This window comes from Myotis lucifugus, unplaced genomic scaffold (assembly GCF_000147115.1).
Source record: "Myotis lucifugus unplaced genomic scaffold, Myoluc2.0 scaffold_14, whole genome shotgun sequence".
Taxonomy (NCBI): Eukaryota; Metazoa; Chordata; class Mammalia; order Chiroptera; family Vespertilionidae; genus Myotis; species Myotis lucifugus.
Window position 1 is genome coordinate 10,094,859 of NW_005871062.1, and position 22,336 is coordinate 10,117,194.

The 22,336-nt window shown below is 35.3% G+C and overlaps 1 protein-coding gene across 11 annotated transcripts in view; it reads right to left on the reverse strand.

The window, feature by feature from the left end:
- VPS8 (VPS8, CORVET complex subunit) overlaps window positions 1-22,336 on the reverse strand; it is a 237,940-nt gene that overhangs the window by 188,451 nt on the left and 27,153 nt on the right. For all 11 annotated transcript variants that reach the window (XR_002828228.1, XR_002828231.1, XR_002828230.1 and 8 more), the window contains exons 5-8: window positions 19,239-19,332; window positions 15,672-15,704; window positions 14,678-14,732; window positions 5,498-5,622 (exon numbers count right to left, since the gene is read on the reverse strand). Coding sequence is in view for 8 of the 11 variants with exons in the window: in XM_023750602.1 (XP_023606370.1) it covers window positions 5,498-5,622; window positions 14,678-14,732; window positions 15,672-15,704; window positions 19,239-19,332 (307 nt within the window). In the remaining 3 variants the exon portion in view is untranslated. The remainder of the gene's footprint in view (window positions 1-5,497; window positions 5,623-14,677; window positions 14,733-15,671; window positions 15,705-19,238; window positions 19,333-22,336) is intronic.

Sequence of the window (22,336 nt, forward strand, 5' to 3'; positions counted from 1 at the left end):
GATGGGGGGGATAAGGGACACATATGTAATATCATAATCAATAAAGAAAAATATAATATAATTAAAATTACATAATCAATGGAAAAATATCCTCAGGTAAAGATTAAATAAATAAATAAATAAAATTTAAAATGCAAAAAAAACACCTTAGCTTGCTATAAATTTAAAAGATAATAAGAAAGGAGTCTAAGCATAACAATAAAGTCATCAAACTATAAAAAAAAGGGAGCAAGAGAAGAAGAAAGGAATTATAAAACAGCCAGAAAACTATCAACAAAATGGCAATAAGTACATAGCTGTCAATAATTACTTTAAATGTAAGTGAACTAAATTCTCCAAACAAAAAAACACAGAAGTGGCTGAATAGATTAAAACACAAGACCCATCTATATGGTGACTACAAGACTTCAGATGTACAGACACACACAGAATGAAAGTAAAAGGACAGAAAAAGATGTTTCATGCAAATGAAAGCCAAAAGAAGGCTGGGGTAGCTATACTTCTATCAGACAAAAGAAACTTTAAAACAAAGTCTGTAATAAAAGACAAAGATGGGCATTACATAATAATAAAGGGGTCAATCCAACAAGACAATAAACATTAGTAAATGTTTATGAACCTGACATAGGAACACCTAAATATATAAAGCAAATATTAAAAACCTAAAGAAAGAAATTGACAGCAATACAATAATAGTAGGGGATTCTAATACCCCACTTACATCAATGAATAGATCATGAGACAGAAAATCAGTAAGGAAACATGGGCCTTAAAGATGTACTTAACATATAGAGAACATTCGATCCAAAAGCAGCATAATACACAGTCTTCTCAAGTGCAAAAAGAACATTCTCCAGGATAAATCACATGTTAGGCCACAAAACAAGTCTCAATAAATTTAAGAATACTGAAATCATATCAAGCACCTATTCTAACCACAGAGTGTAAAACTAGAAATTAAAAAATCTCAAATATGTGGAGGTTTTACAATATGCTACTGAACAACCAATTGGTCAATGAAGAAACCAGAGAAATCAAAAAGTACTTTGAGACAAATGAAAACAGAAATACAACATACTAAAATCCATGGGATGCAACAAAAGCAATTCTAAGAAGGAATTTCATAGCAATACAGGCCTACCTGAAGAAACAAGAAAAAACACATATAAATAAGCTGAGTTTACACCTAAAGGAACTAGAAAAAAAGAAACAAAACAAGCCCAAAGTTAGTAGAAGGAAAGAAATAATAAAGACCAGAGCAGAAATGACTGTAATAAAGACCAAAAATACAAAAAAAAAAAAAAAGCAATAAAACTTAGAACTGGTTCTTTGAAAAGATAAACAAATAGACAAACCTTTAGTTAGAATCACCAAGAAAAAAAAAGAAGCCTTAAGTAAAAAATGTAAGAAGTTACAACTGATACCACAGAAATACAAAGAAGCATAAGAGACTACTGTGAACAATTATATACCAAAAGAAATAGATCCAATTCCTAAAAACATACAATCTTCCAAGATTAATTCATAAATAGAAAATCTGAATAGACCAATTACTAACAGGAGACTGAATCAATAATCAAAAATCTCCCAACACACAAAAGTCCAGGACCAGGTAGCTTTACTGCTGAATTCTGCCAAACATTTGAAAAAGATTTAATGCCTATCTTTCTCAAATTCTTCCAAAAAACTGAAGAGGAAATAACATTTCCAAACTCAATTTTGAGGCCAGCATTACCGTGATAACAAAACCAGACAAAAACAAAAAATTATAGGCCAATATCATTGAACAAAGATGCAAAAATCCTTAACAAAATATTAGCAAACCAAATTCAACAAAACATTAAAAGGGATGCAAAGATGGTAGAATATTCACAAGTTAGTCAGCATGATACAACACATCTATACTAATAAAAGGGTAATATGCTAATTAGACCAGGTAGACCAGATATCTTCCGGACGTCCGACTTCCTTCTGGACAAATCCACGGTGGTGGAGGCAGTTAGGGGCGATCAGGCCAGTAGGGGTGCAGTTAGGGGGCAACCAGGTCGGCAGGGGGGCAGTTAGGGGGTGACCAGGCTGGTAGGGGAGCAGTTAAGGGAAGACCAGGCCGACAAGGGGAGGGGGGCAGTTAGGGGATGATGAGGCCAGCAGGGGGGCAGTTAAGGAGTGACGAGGCTGGCATGGGGGCAGTTAGGGGGCGACCAGGTCTGCAGGGGACCAGTTAGGGAGCGATCAGGCCAGCAAGCAGAGGCAATTAGGGGCGATCAGGCCGGCAGGGGAGGGCAGTTAGGTGGCAATCAGGCAGGCAGGCAGAGGCAGTTAGAGGCAATCAGGCAGGCAGGCAGGCAAGTGGTTAGGAGCCACCGGATTGTGAGAGGGATGACCGACTGCCGGTTTAGGCCCCATCCCACAAGGCTATTCTTTATATTTTTAACTAGAGGCCTGGTGCACGAAATTTGTGTGTGTGGGGGGGGGGGGGGCATCCCTCAGCCCGGCCTGCACCCTCTCCAATCTGGGACCCCTCAGGGGATTTCCAACTGCCGGTTTAGGCCCCATCCCGCAGGGGTGCACACACAAATTTCGGGCACCAGGCCTCTAGTTAAAAATATAAAGAATAGCCTTGGCCAGGTGGCTCAGTTGATTGGAGCATCAATCTGTGCTCCAAAAGGTTGCCAGTTCAATCCCTAGTAAGCGCACATATCTAGATTATGGGTTCAATCCCCGGTTGGGCACATATGGGAGGCAACTGATCTATGTTTCCCTCTCACATCAATGTTTCTCTCTTTCTCTTCTCCTCTCTCTCTCTCTCTCTCTCCCTTCCTCTATTCTAAAAAGAAAAAAAAATCAATAGAAACATAGCCTCAAGTGAGGATTAACAGGAAAAATAAATAAATAAAATAAAAAATAAAATCATATGATTATCTTAATGGACACAAGAAATCATTTGACAAAATTCAACATCAATTTATGATAAAAACTCTCAACAAAATGGGTATACAGGCAGCATATCTCAACATAATAAAAGTCACATATGACAAGACCATAGCTAACATAGTCAATAATGAAAAGCTGAAAGTTTTTACTCTAAAATTAGGAACAAAACAAGGATGCCCACTTTTGCCATTTTTACTCAACATAGTATTGAAAGTCCTAGCCAGCACAATTAGGAAAGAAAAAATAAAGAGCATCCAAATTGGAAAGGAAGAAGTAAAAGTGTCATATTTGTGGACAATATAATTTTATATAGAGAAAATGCTAAAGACTCCACCAAAAAAACTGTTCAAATTAATAAACAAATTCAGTGAAGTTGCAGGGTACAAAATCAATATACAAAATTCTGTTTTGTTTCTATACAATAACAACAAACTATCAGAAAGAGAAATTAAGAAAACAATCCCATTTACAATTGCATCAGAAAGAATAAAATACCTAGTATTAAACTGAACCAAGGTGGTGAAAGACCTGTACACTGAAAATTATAATGCACTGAGTGAAAGAATCTGAAGACGACACAAATAAATGAAAAGATATTTCAAGCTTATGGATTCGAAGAATTAATGTAGTTAAAATGTCCATAGTACCCAAAGCAATATATAGATTCAATACAATTCCTATAAAAATTCATGACATTTTTCAATGAAACAGAACAAACAATCCTAAAACTTATTTGGAACCATAAACACCCAAATAGCCAAAGCAATCATGAGAAAGAAGAACAAAGCTAGAGGTATCACACTCCTGGATTTAAAACTATATTACAAAGTTATAGTAATCAAAACTATATGGTACTGGCATAAAAACAGATACAGAGATCAATGGAACAGAATAGAGACCCCAGAAATAAACCCACATATATTACTTCATGACAAAGAAGGTAAGAATATACAATGAGGAAAGGACAGTCTCTTCAATAGATGGTGCTGGGAAAACTGGACAGCCACATGCAAAAAAGAATAAAACTGAACTAAGAATAAAATCTTACACCATACAAGAAAATTAACTCAAAATATATCAGACTTGAATGTAAGAATGTAAGACTGAAACTACAAGACTCCTAGAAAAAAAAAAAAAAAAAAACATAGACAGTAAGTTCCTTGGTGATAAATTTTTGGATCTGACTCCAAAGCATAAATACACAAGTGGGACTACATTAAATTAAAAAACTTCTGTACAGCTAAGGAAACCATCAATAAAATGAAAAGGCGATGTACTGAATGGGGGAAAATATGTACAAATCATATATCTGATAAGGGGTTAATATCCAAAATATATAAAGAACTCATACAACTAAATAGCAAGAAAAAAAAAACCAAAACTTTTTTTTTTTTATGAGCAGGGGATCTGAAGAGCCATTTTTCCAAAGACATACAGATAGCCAACAAGCACATGAAAAGATTCAACATCACTAATCATCAGGGAAATGCAAATCAAAACCAAAATGAGATATCACCTCACACCTGTTAGAATGGCTAGGATTAAAAGACAAGAAATAACAGGTGTGGACGAGGGTGTGGAAAAACAAAACCCTAGTGTACTATTGTTGGGAATGTAAGTAGGTGCAGCTACTGTGAAAAATAGTATGGAGGTTCCTCAAAAAATTAAAAATAGTACTACCATATGACCCAGCAATTCCAATCCTGGGAATTTATCCCCCCAAAAATAAAAATACTAACTCAAAAAGATATCTACTGCCTCATGTTCACCATAGTATTTACAACAGCTAAAATGTGGAAATAATCTAAGGGCCCATCAATGGATGAATGGATAAAGAAGATGTGAGACAGATATATATGTATGGACTTCTACTCGGTGATTAAAAAAAGAAGAAGGAAGTTTGCTATTTGTGACATGGATGAACCTTGAGAGTATTATGCTAAGAGATAGACAAATATATGATTTCACTTATATATGGAATCTAAAAAAACAAGAACAAAACAAAACTCATTGATATGGAAAACAGACTGGTGGTTACCAGAGGGGAGGGGGCTTGAGGATTGGGTAAAATGAGTGAAGGGGGTCAAGAGGTACAAATTTCCAGTTATAAAATAAATCAGTTATGGGGCTGTAATGTACAGCATGATGACTACAGTCAATAATATTGACTGCATATTTGAAAGTTGCTAAGAGAGTAAATCTTAAAAGTTCTCATTACAAGAAAAAATAATTATATAACTCTGTATGATGACAAATAGTAAAAAGACTTACTGTGGTGATAATTCAGATATATACAAATATGGAATCATTATACTGTACACTTGAAACTAATATAATGTTATATGTGAATTATAACTCAATTTTTTAAAAATCACATACTCTGGCTCAGTCAATAACAATTACTACAAAATCTGAATAAGACAAAAGTGAGACTGAGCAATCTCAGCTCTATAGGCATGCCCCTTTATAACATATTTTGGTCTTCAAGATATTGATCTAGAGATACTATTTTTAAAAAGTGATTTCAACATTGTCTTATGGATAAAATAAAGTTCATATTTACCTGTCCTTTAGCAAAGCCACAGAGAAGTCTTGAGCAGTCGTTGTTAATACTGAGGGCAGAGATGGCTCCATACTGACCTCCAACACTAGTGCTACCCAGACAGAGTCGCAAGGCTTGATTCTGATCTAAAGAAAGCAGTTTGTAAAATCAAGTGAAAGAAATGGAAGGAGTAAATACATATTTATTATAGGCTTGTTTTCAAAAACTTGGGAGGTACCAAGAATCAACTGATTAAGTTACATCATTTTAAATACATGTATTAAGCATCTACTAAAGGCTCAGCACCGAATTAGACACTAAGAATGCGGGGGGGTGGGGGGGAGACACAATATCCACACAGAAGCATAATACACAACTTGCTAATGATAAGTAAAAAACTCCATAAGAAACCTGTGTCTCTCCACAAACAACCCCTTTCATCGCCCTCATTCCATAATTGTATTTCTTGCTATTTTCAAGATGAAAAGTTACAGGGAATACCGCCTTTTTAAGTAGCTTTAAAAATTGAAAAATCAAATTTTATTAATTTAGAATTTGACTGAAATTTCCATTTCTATTACCCATGAAGAAAAGGTTTACTAAGCAAATTAACAGAACAAATAAAATTATAGTGTTTAACTACTTAACAGAATTATTTCAAGCATCAACACTTGATATGCTAAAAGCAAATAATTAAAATCTCTACTAGATTAAGTTATTTAAGGGCAAGGATTTTGCCTTAATCAACTCTGATATCTCCAGGAGGCACTCAAATATTTATTAAATGTTATTATCTAATAATTAAAAGAAATTTCTCTAGGGCGTCTCCTAGATAATGCTTATTTTGTATAGCATTCTTTACTGTACCCACTTGAAACCCATGAAATAAAAAATTTAAATATAATAAGGCATGCCTACAAAGTGTAACTTTAGAGAGGAAAATAAATAAATCCACCACACTTGCACAATCTGAAATTCTCTCAACTCCCTCAGCAATTGTTTGTATCACCCTTCACTAGTATTAAAAACAATACAAAAGGCCCAAAATGGAGTCACTTTTGCTAAGCCCCCTGTCACCAAACTAAGACTTAATACGTAATTAGTTTCGGTGTCTCCCAGGAATGGAATTTTAAACCAGTCAATCAGGAATTGCCTGGTCAGTACTAGTCAGGTCTGACAGACCCGTCATAAAGGAAGGTGACCTTGCCACAACCAATCTGCTTTTTGCTAGTATTAACTTCCTTGCTCCATTCCCTTCTGCCTATAGAAGTCTTTCATTTTGTATAGCTTCTGGGAGTTCCTTTCTATCTGCTAGATCAGCGATTTTCAATCTTTTTAATCTCATGGCATACATAAACTAATTACCAAAATTCTGCAGCACACCAAAAAGTGTATTTTTTTGCCGATCTGACAAAACAAAATAGGTATCATTTTGATTAATTCACATGGGATGGCTATTGTTGTGTGAGCTGTTGTTATTTTTTTATTTGACAATCTAAGGGAAAAGAGGTCAGTGCCCTGACTAGTCAGGTATTGCATGTTCTAAAAATTCTTACGTCACACAGGTTGAAAACTGCTGTGCTAGATGATGCTACCTGATTCATAAATCACTGAATTAAGCCAATAAGATCTTTAAAATTTGCTTAGCCAAATTTTATTAATATTATCTACATGCTACTTTTTGGAGGTAAATATGTTTTCCACTATGAGAATAAGACCTCTGTAAGGCAAAAGTTGTACGTGAATAAACACTCCCAGAATACTAGCATGGTGCCTTCCTTACACTCAGCGGCATCTGACAATTATCTGAACAGCGTCCACATTTGCAACTCTTCCTTTTGTAAGGGTAGTTATCAGAAACAGCCACAAAACATGCATTCTCAGGCCTAGGAAATATTATGTAAGTCCTTTTGCCCATCCAAAGTTAAATACTGTAAGAATATTTTTCTATGTTCATAAACTGGCTCAAATAGTAATTTCCACCTTCCCAAGGAATTCTGACACAATTGATGGCTGTATGGTATCTGCCACACAAAAAATACTTCTCATTTACTAAAATCATTTTAGATTTTAGCCTTCTATGATGAATATTCAAAAAGGAATAAAACTCATAAATATATAAGGGCTGATGTGTTTAAAAAGTCATTATCTTTATTCATATCTAGCATTATTACAATTACAGATTTTTTTTCTACTTTCCTTAATTACATACTTTTTCTTCCCTCCCCTAGTTTAATTCAAATTATTAAGATTTCCTTTATTTTCCTTACTCTAAATATGAAGTAACATTTTATTTTGCTTAACTGAAACTGTCTATAAAAACTGGTGTTTCCCATTATCCTTATCAGGGTTGCCTTAAACAGTCAGCAGATTATCCATACACCTTATTTTGCAAACTGTCACAATACAACGGTTGGGCAATAGTGTACCATACATACCACTTCTTTGGGTCATGCATGTAGGCAATGGATGAACTGACAGTTAAGAGGACAAAGGCAGAAACTCCATTCCAGTCTCACAAAGCCCTCAGAGTCTGAGCTCCTGCCTTCCAAGCACAAAGTCCTGTCTGAATAGAGTCCTGCTGGGATCCTCTATAATCACTGCTATGAGATCCAAACTTTACATAGTTCGGATCCACCAAACTTAGAGACAACCACTACTGCTTTCTGATTTAACAAAGTTCATACTTTAAATTAGACTAAGTATTATAGCTCAGGAAAAGTAAGAATAGGAGAATTAAAGTGTATGATAAAATAGAAAATAAAGGTACCATTAAGAAAGAGGAAACAGAGAAGAAAAGAGGAAAGGAAAAAGACAGTACGTGATTTGTAGGTTAAAAACCCAAACATGACTCTGCTTTCCTGACTATGGGTCCCCTGTACTGAAAACTAGCTAGACAAGAAACCAATTATCAATCTTGGCCATTCCTGAAAGATGTATTCATTTACATCCAACAGGACTGTGTTAATAAAAATAATCTCAATTTTTTTTTATTTTTACAATATATTCATTATAATACATTATAGTGAATTATAATACATTGATAATGTCCCTTTATAAGATCACATGGCTATGAAGTGATGCACAATATATAAAATATAACCTATTTTAACTCCAAAAGATATTTATCAATTCTTATTGCTGGCTTTATACAATCTATTTTTACAGTACCATATTAACAAACTAGCTATTATAGAATTTAGACTAAATTCAGAAAAGGTAGATTTCTGTAGATAAAGGAAAACATAGTCTTATTGGAGCGGTTTCTTTGCTAGAGTTAACTAAACATTCTATAGTCCAAGTAATTCTGGACAATTCTGGGGAAAGGTACAAAAATAAAAATAAAACTTCTTTCAAACACTTAAATTCTGTAGTTACATGGACAGAAGCAAGAGAGATGAAAATCAGTGCTCTCTGCAAATTCAACTCTCCAGGGGCTCTTGATCTCAATTTAAATGTAAACATTCTATTCTCCCCCTACTCTCAGAAATCTCCTTTGTCTATCATTGGGGTGAAAAGATTAAATTAGTAACATCTAATTTCATTTACAAATTCACATAAAGCCACTTTTGGTTGGCACTGTCAACTTAGTTTTTTGTGTGTGTTAATTGGAGTGGGTCCTTATGAAGCAAATAGCTGGACAAGAAATAGGAAATGAAACTATCTTTTTTCCTATAAACTTCACAAAATTGGCATACAGCTTAAATGAGAAAAAGTACAAAATGGTATAAATGCAAGAGATTATTATTAACAATAAATAGATTACCAATTAATTAAAAGAACTTGTAGCCCAGGTATCACAAAAAGCACATTTATTTGACACTGCAATGAATTATACCTATTTCTTTTATTAGCATACCTTTCAAAGTATACTTCACTTAGGGTAGATCTCCTCAGTATATTCTGGGCTTAAGAGTAATGTGCTGAATAGCAAAGAAAAGTCACAAATAATGCATAAAGCCTATAATAGCTATCAAATCTAAATTTGAACATACTCCCAGAATTTTTCTTCTCTTTCCATGTACCAAAATTAACCCAATCCTCTATTTTTTTGCCCCTAATTTGTTTTAACTAGTTCCTAAAGACTGTCAAAGTAGGAAATACCTAGATCCAAGAAGGAATCAAATTTAATTGTGTGTGTAGAGCTCTACTGTTATTGGCAGTATTCATCATTCTTCAGTATTACTCTTTTCTTATCCTTTGAGTACATTAAAATATTCTCTAAGACCAAAGGAGAAGCAAAGAGATATTAAGAAACATTTTTCATCAATGATTATAAAACAGCAAAAACACTTTTACCTGACCTCCATCTAACCAACACACAGAATTAAAGTTCTCATTCCCTCTGTAAAGGTTACTGACTGAACCCAGATAACACTGAATCCCCTCGGCTAACTGGCTATTTTCCGGAATGCTGATCCTTACAAAGAGTCATTTTGTTCATTCCCAAACTTGTTCATGCCATTCATGCCACTCATGTTACTGGACTTTACAAACTTAATTAAAAATATATAAACTGATGAAATAGAATGAAAAAGAAAGGGCTATCATTTCCATGAAAACTAAATGAATGCTTTAGAGAAACTTGGTAAAGATAAATTGCTTTAAAAATTGTCATAAAATAGGATGTGTGCAAGATAACTGCAGAAGATTCAATAGAAGTTTTATGAAAACCTAGTATTTTGTATTTGATTAATTCACAGGTGTCTACACTCTTACCTCTTTTTTAAAAAATTAAAAGTGCAAATTTTGCATGACCCATTATTAATGCAGTTTATGCCAAAAAAGATGCTGCAGACCTCCATCTGGCAGATACAAACTCAAAGTAAAGGCTTTGGTATATATCAAAAGATTAAGGGGGAAATGAATATTTATATATTTTCAGTTAAAACATCTAAGGTATGCATAAATTTATCATTTTTAACAATTCTCTGTTTTAACTTTCAATTAGCTGGTTTTCTTCATAAGAGGGCACTGACTAATTGATAGCATTCTCTTTCAAAATTAAAAGGTCAAAAGAGAAAAAGTCACTCATGCAAACCAAAATTACTATACCTTTTCCTTTGAATCCATGGAGAAAAGATCAAAAGAGAGAAAGCAAGAGATCAGATCAAAAGTTCAGAGAAAAGACAGGTAAAATTTCAAGAGTTTAAGTGACAAACTAAAGTTATCTATAAGAAGGATACTAATTGTGATTAATTGATGTCTCTAGAGTTTATGGTTATATTCGGGTATTGGTTATTGGAAAAGAGAAAAGACATAACATTCAAATTACAGCACAGTAAGTAAATCCAAGTTCATTAGGTTTGATAAAAACAAAATTAATTTTCGTCCTGCCTGGGTGGCTCAGTTAGTTGGAGAGCCATCCTGTATACTAAAAGGTTGGGGGTTCGATTCTCAGTCCAGACACATACAGAAGGCAACCAATCAATGTTCTCTCTCACATTGATGTCTCAATCTCTCTCTCTCTCTCTCTCTCTCTCTCTCTCTCTCTCTCTCTTTCCCTCTCAATTGATATTCTCTCTCACAATGATGTTTCTCTCTCTCTCTCTCTCTCTCTCTCTCTCTCTCTCCTTCCATCCCTCCCTCCCTCCCTCCTCCTTCCCCTCTCTAAAAAAACAAAACTACCCCCCTCCCCCAAGAAGACAGTCTACTAAAGTATGCTAGCAACCTAAAAAATGGAAAACTAAGGACCTTGGGATAGGGAAACATCTTTATTAATATTTGAATTTTTGAGATCCTCATATAGGTAAGATCCAAGATACACAATAAATGCCATATATCTATAATTCCATACGAATAAGCAACATAGAAGTAGACACAGACACGGGGGCGGTGGGGGTTTGCTCAGGGATGGGAGTGGCCGGGTGAGGGGGATCAATGGGGGGGGGAGGAAACATACGTAATAGTTTAAACAATTAAAAAAAAGAATAAACAACATACATCATTCTTTATAAAGCTTATAATGATTACTATTTTAATGTCCCAGGTTACTATTCCAATGGGGAATCTATTACTAATTAAACAAGTATGGTCCCAGGTTACTATTCCAATGGGGAATCTATTACTAATTAAACAAGTATGGTCTTCCTTCTACATTTTATCCTATCATCAATGAAGATGTTTAAAACAATCAGCTTTAACCCAAGTCTTCAATCCAGACACTTCATAGTATTATTATTCTACCCAGGTTCTCAAGCAAATTTAATCAATTTGTTAAAACTCATTGTCCAAATATATGATTCTTACAAAAATGAGTAAAATTTATTAACACATAGTTAAAAACCCAAAGCACAATCAGAATATTAAGATTCTTTCTCAAAGTATTCACTCTAGAATACTTTCTTTTCCATTAACTTATAATAAGACTACTATTTCATCAGAAAGCTGCTGGGATTTAAGGAAAATTAGGAAGCATGCCCAAGGAAATTAAGGAGACATTAGCAAAAGATAATATACTCTTCACCGTTGTTAGTTTTTGTTTTAATTATATTCATTTTAATTTGTTGCATTAAGCTCTACATGGGTTTGATTATAAGCAGGTACATATTCTTATAACTTCGTGGTAAGGAGGGAATGTTAAAACAGATCGAGTTGAGGAAAAGTAATGGTAAGTGGTAACAAAAACTCAACATTCATTCTGCTGACAGATAAATATATGCATTATATTCTATCCACTTTCACTTTAGTTCTTCTTTTCTTCATATATCTTGGAATTGGCCTCCTTTTCTCTTAGGACAGGAGAATTGCTCAGAATGAGGGGGCATGCACTGATCTAGGATTCCATATTCCTTGATTCTAACCTTGGCTTTGTGCATGTCACTTAACCCCTCTGGTTCTCAATCACCTCATATGTAAAATAAGGGGACTGAACTAAATGACCTTTTAAGATCCTTTCCCAAAATCCTATCAATTCAATACCCGTTATGGTCCCCATAGGAAAACAAGCATTCCTACACCTGATAGTTGGTAAAACTTTCTGGAAGGCAACGAGACAATACATATTAGGCATGTTTAAGATGTTCATACCCTGACCTGGGATATGACTTAGGACTTTTAGGAATTTGTTCTAAGGAAGTAATCACATGTACAAAAATGCAGTAGCAAAGATGTTTACCACTATACTGTTTGTTTAGAAACAACCTAAATGTCTTATAGTAGGAAATTATTATGTAAATTATGGTAAATCCATCTAAAATAATATTATGTAGCCATTGAAAATAATGTTACAGATGAATATATAATTACATGGACAGATGTTCACTATAATGAAAAAGCAAGTTACAAATTACATGATCTCATTTGGGGGTAGGTATATGCACACAAGCACACACACATGCGCGCGCACACAAACACACACACACACACACACACACACAGAAAAAAATTAGAAGGCTATATACAGAAATGCTAGGGACTATTCCTGCATGGGAGAATTTGGTATTTAATATCTTCAACCTTTTGCTCACCTATGTTTTCTAAATTTTCTATTATGAACACATATCAATAATGGAATCAGAAAAATATTATTTAAAGAATAAATTTATAATTCTCTTGAAAGAACCAACCATATTTTTCATTTCCATTCTTCTCATCTCCAAACAATAAAATTCATATTTACGTCAATCACCTTTGAAAACACTAGGTATAAAAATCACATGATAAATAAGGCTTTGGGCATAATAAAAAATTTTATAAATAGGAAACTAAATTGTTCAAAAACAAGGGAAAATAACGAATCCTATATAATAAAGAGCTAATATGCTAATGGTCATGACGCCCTCACGCCATAACGACTGTTCAGCAGGAGGCTGTGTGCGAGGCAGGGCAGAGTCACTGTGTTGCTCCAGAGACAGGACAGAAGTGGGGAGGCGCCCGGAGGAGGCGGGCCCATCCCATGGTGGGGAGGGCGGAGGTGAGAGCCCATAGCGCCCCGACCTCACCAGTCCTTCACCACCCACCACTCGCATTCAGAGCACCCCGCCGCCCACCTGCCAAGGGAAGGAGCGCAGCGCGCGCACCACCAGGAAGCGGCGCTCGAAACTCTGCAGCAGATGCGAGGCTTCCACGCTCTCCTCCGGCGCCAAGATGGGGGTGGAGCCGCCACGTTGCTCCCGAGATGGGCAGAAGCAGGGAGGCGCCCAGAGGAGGCGGGACCAGCCCGAGGCAAGTCTCGGGACCAAGGGCGGGGCTTGAAGTGGCCAGAGAAGGCCGGAGGGGGTGGGGGCAGGGCCAGGCTCACTTGAGGTTAGGGTGTCAAGGCTGGGGGGCGGGCAGGTGAGCAGGTGGGTGGGGTGTGCGTGGATGGGCGGGGCCACATGATTTCACACGCTGAGCCTCTAGTATAGTAAATAAAGATGTAAGGCCCACAAAGACCAAATTGTGGTTCTGCTATTAAAGTATCCCCCAGTAATCCTTCTATAATATCCTGTGGATTTCTTAATGAAATACAGTGTCATCAGGAACTCCATTTGAGATGAAAAAGACTTAAGATCCAGAGAACACTAAAAATGACAGAAAAATGTTTATAGTTTTTAAATTAAAAAAAAATGTTCTTCTAGTAGTGTTGAATTCAAAAGCAAAGAAAGATTAATGAAACAGGGGTTAGTCTCAGACAGGAAAAAAAGTGAGAAAATAAGTAAGATTAACCTCTTCCATATAAATGAAACTAGTTAAGTTCTTGTCTCAACCAAGAAAATAATTTGATTAAGGGCTAAAAAATTTATCAGTTTATGGTAGGGGATTTACAATGGAAAATAAAAAGAATTTATTGTCAGTGAGAGTTACTAAAAATTACTGAGAATGCCCAAGAACCTCTTTCCTGAAGATCTTCTAGAATACCTATTACTCAGATATGAATTAGGATAAAAAAAATCACCCTACCACTCACCACCAACAAAAGGCAGACAATATCACAACCCAAGTTCCCTTCCAACTTCGTATTCTTTTTGTCTAGGTCTACAGAGAGTCAACAGGTATGACAGCTCATAAATTCATAAAGAAAATAAATTTGCAACAAGCAACAAAATGAAGCTGAGTCAAGTAACTTATAACTATAAAAATACTGCTGTTTTCAAGTTCTTCTGTTTTTTTCCCCAAGAAAATATAGTTCACTCTGTAAACTATGATTAAAAGGCATTATAAAACCCAAAAGGATACTTAATATTTAAAGTAAAGAAAGTAAGTACTTGGAAAATTTACCAAATATTAAAGCCAATCCATGAGATGTACCCACTGCTATCAGACTGGACACTGCCTGAGAACAAAAGAGAAGATTATATTTTAAGATAGTAGAGCAAGGATCTTGAAAGCAGAGCTGAATTTGTTGGTCTTCCTTCCTCTAGGCAATAAATGACATACCAACTATTACAAATAAGGAGAATTTCATCTAAGAGGCAAAACAGGAAATGAAACTCAGGACATTTTATTTCTGGGACTCCCTCTAAATTTACTCTAAGGGTAAGAATCTCAAACTAGTATATGTTCAACATAATAGAGAAAAGCATGACACTTAACTTCCTCTAAAGCAAAAATTCAGAGGTCCAGACAAAGTAAGAGGCACTAATGCTTCCCAATCAAGAATCTGCTATGAGGTGTGGAGAAGGGATTAGAAAGCTCTTCTCTAGTTTATTCCTAGGAGCCAAAAGACACCAGAAATGTTCAAAATTTAGCCGACTTCCTCACCATTTAACTAATAAAAGAGCTACAGGAGGCAGCTGGAACTAGTCAGGAAAAGAGGGCACTAGCGTGCTCTCAATATGCCCCAGTTCTCTATAATCACTTCACAGATTTACTTGGTAGGCCTGGCAAGAGGGTTCAGAGCTGTTAAATGTACTATTTACCGCAAAGTGATTTTACCAAATACTGTTTTCCACTCCCTATAACCAAAGGGAAGCCAAATCACAGAAGGAGCAAATTTACTTGGGCAGGGTAAAACCACATACAAATAAACCTGGAAAACGCTAATCATTATTCCATTGTGTGCTTGTCAAACAAAAGCCTGAAGAGTAATAATATACTAGAAAGAGAACAGTCAACAGGGATACATTTTAAATCTGGTTACTGGCAATAAGTGACTTATAAATTTATCATCACAATAACTTATGTAATAACTTTAAACATTAGAAAAATAAATCTAAGAAAACCCAATCAAATAGAAAGCTTATCTTTAAAGAATTATTTAAAGTATACTTACAATTGCTGTAGGCAACCCGGCATCTACTTTGTCCTAAATGAAATTTAGAAGAAAAAAAAAAAATACTTGAAAAGATATTCTCATTATAAAACAGAAAATGGTATAAGGCCTTTTCTTTACATAAACTTTAATCCAAATCAATTCAGACAGGACATAGCACCTTTGTTTTTGCCCGTAAGAGAAACTACAAAAGTTGTATATACCAACAAAATATCAAGAGCAAGAGAGTAAGATCATTTTATTTTACTTACTATAACAGATGCTTCAGGAACGGTACTGATTATAAATGAAAATGTAAAGGAAAAGAGAAAGAGGTTCCAGTCTCAATAATGTGAATAAAGTATACATACGATGGGTGAAAATAGTAGTACATAAAGATTTTAGAAAAAGAAAACATACACCAAAGATATTCTTCCTCTAAGTAGGAGTTTTCTATCCAGCAGATTATGCAATACCCCCTCAATAAAATCTGAGCAAGTTATATTCAGTTAGTTCTCAAGCATAAGAAAATCAAAAATAAAGTGCTAGTTCCAGTTCCTTACCAGTAACTGTATGATCCTGGGAAAGTCACCTAACCCTTCTGGATATTAGTCACTCATCTGTTCAAGAAATAGCAAACACTGCCCTATCTATGTCAGTGAGTTGTCCCAAACTAATATAAAGTATAATATAAAGTATCATATAAAGGGTATCAATTTGATGCTTCTATAGCTTTAAATACTAGTAATGGATTACAATGATTAGCACTGTAAGAGCAAAGAGCTTTCACATACATATATTACACTATTTGATTCTTAAAACTGGAGAGATAGATAAAACAGGTGGTATTATTCTGATTTTTCAAATTAAGAAAATAGAAGTTTCAAACAGTTTAACTGACTTGCCCAAGATCATTCAGCAAGTGATAGAACCATGTCTCAAACTCAGGGTTTCTAGGTTCCAACCAGGCTCTTTATATCACTTCTGCATTTCTTTTCTATCAGTGTGGTCAATTGGTTATCATAATCTCTCAGAAGGAAGAATCGCTTTTATCTGACTTATTGAGTTTCCCAGGAACTAACTTAAGAAACTTGCTCCAGTGCATAGGAATATGTATGAAGAGAAGCAATTACCAAGGTTGCTATGTACAATGTCCTGGAAGGCAGAATATACCCAACTTTGTATGGATATGTGTGTGTGAAGCCTGCCTGGCATAATGCTCAACAATGAAGCATGCAATAAATATTTGCTAAACGATTGATTTGTGTCCCAGACAGAGAAAAAGAGTGAGATATCAGATGAAGAACATAAACAATACTCAAAATGGAACCTGAATAATGAAATTAGAAGTCAGCTGACTTTAAAAACTAAAAACCACATATGTGGAAAGCATTTTAGAGATTACAGAATTTTAGTACTGGTGTTGAACATCTTAGGGTAGTGGTTTTAAAAAATCAGATGCGTCAGAATCACCTGGGATACCTGTAAAAATGCAGATTCCTATGCAGTACATCTGGGGTGATGCTAGAGACTCCAAGTCAGTACATCTGGGGGGATGCCAGGAATCTGCATTTTAATAATCATTCCAGGATATTCTTACACATTACACACAGTTTGCAAAAACATTGTGCTAAGGCATTTCTTTTATTGTAGGTGATCATTAAAAGAATAAATATCCTTTAAATTTTAATTTGAATTAATTTTAAATATAGTCACATGTCATATTACTTTGAAGAGGTTTCCAAAATTAAACAATGAAGTTCATAACTTTAAAAGTTTCATCTCTCCCAAGTGTTCTCCAGGCGTGGATTACAAAGCCCTGATGATCAAGGCCCCAGGCAGCCCTAATAACATCACTAACCACATGGCTAAAGGCATTACTGAACAACTATTCAGGAGAGATATCAAAAATATAACTAGCTTTACATGTTAATAAACCAACCATCACAGAAAAGCATACAATTTAAATTGAGCTGGTAATCCAGAATTAGGAAGGCAGAGTATGAAGACTGTCACAGGAAAAGCAGTTTTCATTTTAACATACCAAAGGAGCTCAGCCATAGCAATGAAATAAGAAGAGAATGCAAACACTCTGGGATTTATTAGAATTTTTTCCTCCTTTTCAAGAAAGAGGAGAAACCCTTTTAAATAACAGATTTATCTAATCATTGTTCAGTGTCTGAGTTTTAGTTCAGTCTCCATTATTCAAAATATTTTTAAAACTACACAGGTGGGTCAAATGACTGTTCTGGTTCATCTTGATTTTGAAAGGAATGAATTTCATCACCTACATAAGGATTAAATTCAGAAAACGTCATGGAAATGTAATCCTCAACAGGTGGTTCCCATTCTAGAAAATATGAGTTACTCTCCACCTAGAAGAAGAAGGACAAATGCCCAAGTTTCCTCCATTGCTTGACTATCTCTCTATTTAAATTGACTTCATGATATATGAGCTGGGTCAGGGTATACGAACTGCCCACAGAGAATACTTTTTCTTCCTTTTTTTTTTTTTTTGGTATCTGCAATAAGAGCTTTAATAACCTGAAAATTGCAATGCGGTTATGGTGTCATAATGCTACTTCTGTATCAATCTCTTACTCTCCTGAAAAATCAAAACTTTGTCCACATCAAATATACAAAATGCCAATTAAACTTCATGAAAAGAACATAAAAACACATCAAAGTTCTTGAGGTATGAATCTGTCATCATCATCATCATTATCATTATTATTATATACAGGATCTACATATTGAATTAGCAGACTAAAATTGAAAGAGTACATAAAACTATAGGCTTGGGGGAGTATCAAAGAAAAATTTGATAACACATACCAGAATCAGTGTCTATTGTCTTGATGAACTATTAAATATTTTTGCATTAACCCAGTGCTCTAAATCATTTTCAGAAAAGACCACAGATATTCTCTTCCAGCCATTTTCCACTGGACACGTCCACCAATACCACCTCCATTTCACAACAAAGAAACACTCGACTTGGAGCCAAAAACCCCAATTTTAAGTAATTACTCTGCTCTCTCCTAACCCAATGATGTAAGGCAAGTTAATATCACCTCTCTAAACCTGACTTCTCACTTGAAAATAGGACATGGCTTTCCCTACTTTCAAAGTTCTAAGAGTAAGTAAAATAAGGTACATGAAAAGACATTGTGAATTATTTTTTTTAAAAAAGAATCACTCAGTTGTAAAAGATTCTGAACAATCATTTCTCCATATGAAAAGACTAAAAGAACAAATACTAACTCACCAAATACACAAGATGGCAACTAAACTGAAAAGGAATTTAAAGAAAAGGCAGATAGTGTTTCTTTTAGGCTGGCTGCCATATTTCATTAGGCACACCCGAGACTCTGAGCAGACCTTTATTTCATGGCCGCACTAATTTCTATGTCAAGATGTGTAGCCATGTCTTGCGAGTCAAAAATAATCACACAAAACCATGAAAGCCAGATTTTATTTTTCTTAAGCCTCGAGCCAAGAGAAGTGCTGTGCTTTGTTTTATGCTCATTCCTACTTCATTATGCCATTGCAGGTTATAAAGCTGGGGGGAGAGAACAAAATACTTACAGCTGCAGACACTATCTGAGCAGAAATTCCCTTCAAAAGTGAATGTCGCATAACTGATCCATGGAGTGAAAAAGAATCAGGTAACCTCTTCTTCCTAAAAAGAAGAAAAAAAAAGCTTAAGAACAAAAAACAAAACTGAAAAGGCAGGGTCTCAAAGCTTTGAAAGAAACACACACGCACACACACATTAAAAACAAGAAAAGTGGAGAGGCATAAAGAGTCTAATAGTTCCACATTAAGATGTTGTATTAAACCCACATTGAACCTTAGAGAAGTCAGGCAGGAAAATGAAGAAAGCCGCAATCCTTTTTCACTGATTTAAACACTTCCATGCCCACCTTAATATAGCAAGAGGTTCTACTACTCACCAGAAGGTTGCCTATAGAGCACTCCTCCTGCCCTACATGTCTTCATCCCCTCAACCTGCCTTCTACCCTCGCCCACCTTTCTTGCCCTCCTCCTTTCTATAACCACCCTCTCCTTCTTCAGCCAACCACCTCAAATTCCCCATTCACTATTCATTCTCTGCTGCTCCTACTAACAGCTCCTTTCATCTACTCTACTCATCATCATACAAAATACAATTTTTAAAACTTTTACCAAACATTGAGCACCTACTCTATGTGACCAAAAGTATGCTCTGGAGATGCAAAAATAATCAAGTCCAGGTTCCTACTCTCAAGGACCTCATAGCCTACCTCAGTGATGGCGAACCTATGACACGCGTGTCAGAGGTGACACGCGAACTCATTTTTTTGGTTGATTTTTCTTGGTTAAATGGCATTTAAATATATAAAATAAATATCAAAAATATAAATCTTTGTTTTACTATGATTGCAAATATCAAAAAATTTCTATATGTGACACGACACCAGAGTTAAGTTAGGGTTTTTCAAAATGCTGACACGCCGAGCTCAAAAGGTTCACCATCACTGGCCTAGCTAGAGGGACTAATAAGTAGTTCACTGGTAAATGTAAGGACAGCCCTGGCTGGTGTGGCTCAGTTGGCTGAGGGACACCATGCTCTGAGAGGTCACCGGTTCAATTCCTGGTCAGGGCACATGCCCAGTTTGTGGGCTCAATTCCCAGTAGGGGGAGTGCAGGAGGCAGCCAATCAATGATTCTGTCTCACATCTATGTTTCTTTCTCTTCCTCTCCCTTCCTCTCTCTCTAAAAATCAATAAAAACATATTTTTTAAAAGTTCAAGGATAATGTTAGAGAAGAAAAATCAGTAAAACACTATAGAAATGAAATAAATCAGAATTTAATCCTGTTTATTAGGGGAATATCAGGGACAGCTATAGAAAAGAGATGTCTAATCTGGCTTTGATGAATACCTAGGAGTCTTTCAGGCTACAAAAAAGCACAAACAGAAATATAAAGTGTGTGGGGAGGGGAGGCAAGGTGGTGTGCGGGGGGGAATGTGAGTATACAAAATACATGAAGCAAGAGGATGGGGGAGAGATGCTTAGAGATTAGGTCAAAATGGTAAGCAGGGTCCAGACTGATGCCATGACATTATTATATAGGCAAAAAGAAGATGCCATCTCATCAAAAACATTTAAATTATGGTGGTTTCATGCAAATTTTAGGATTGTTTGTTCTATGTCTGTGAAAAATACCATTAGGTTTTGTTTTTTTTTAATTCTCACCTGATAGTATGTTTTTATTCATTTGAGAGAAAGAGAGCGAGACAGAGATGTGAGAGCCCTGCCTATTGTGGTTCAGTTGACTAAGTATCATCCTATAACCCAGAAGGTTGCTGGTTCAATTCATGGTCAGGGCACATGTCCAGTAGGAGGCATGAAGGAGGCAGCCAATCAATGTTTCTCTGTCACATCGATGTTTCTCTCTCTCTTTAAAATCAATGAAAACATATATAAAAAAACAAATAAATTAATAAATAAAACACTGATGTGAGAAACATAAATGGATTGTCTCCTGTAGGTGCCCTGACCAGGAATCAAACTCGCAACCTTTTGGTGCAAGGGTGGATGCTCCAATTGACTGACCCACCTGGCCAGGGCATCATTGGGATTTTGATAGGGATTTTATTAAATTTTTAGATGGCTTTGGGTATTATGAACATTTAACAATATTAACCTATTAACATGGGATATCTTTCCATTCATTTGTGTCTTCCTCAGTTTCTTTCATCAGTGTACAGTTCTTTCACCTCCTTGGTTAAACTTATTCCTGAGTACTTTATTGTTTTTTGATGCTATTGTAAATGGAATTGTTTTATTACTTTTTCTGACATTTTGTTGTTAGTATGTAGAAATGCAAATGACCCAAATTAGCCAAAGCAACCTTAGGAAAGAACAACAAAGCTAGACATTACATTTCCTGATTTCAAACTATATAACAAAGCTATAGTAATCAAAGCAGTATGGTACTGGCATGTATTCCAATGGGACAGAATTGAGAGCCCAAAAATAAATATGGGCAACTAAAATTTGACAAGGGAGCCAAGAACACTCAATAGGGAAAGAATCCTTTCTCCAATAAATAGTGTTGAGGAAACTGGATAATCATATGCAGAAGAATAAAACTATACCCCTATCTTACACCACTCACAAAAAATAAATGGATTAAAGACTTAAACATAAGACCTGAAACCATGAAACTCCTAGAAGAAAACACAGGGAAAAATCTCAACATTGGTCTTGGCAAAAAGCATTTTGGATATGACCCCAAAAGCACAAGCAACAAAGGCAAATATAAATAAATGGGATTACATCAAACTAAAAAGTTTCTGCACAGCAAAAGAAATAATCAACAAAATTAAAAGGCAATCTATGGAATAGGAGAACATATTTGAAAATCATCTATCTGATAAGGGGTCAATATCCAAAATATATAAGGAACTCTTACAACTCAATATTAAAAAAATAAACGATACAAGTAAAATTATGGGCAGAGGATGTGAATACTATAGTAGACATTTTTCCCAAAAAGACATACAAATGGCCAACAGCTATAGTACATAAAAAGATGCTCAACATCACTAATCATCAGCGAATACAAATCAAAACCACAATGATATATCACCTCATACCTATTAGGATGCTATTATAAAAAAGACAAGAAATAATTG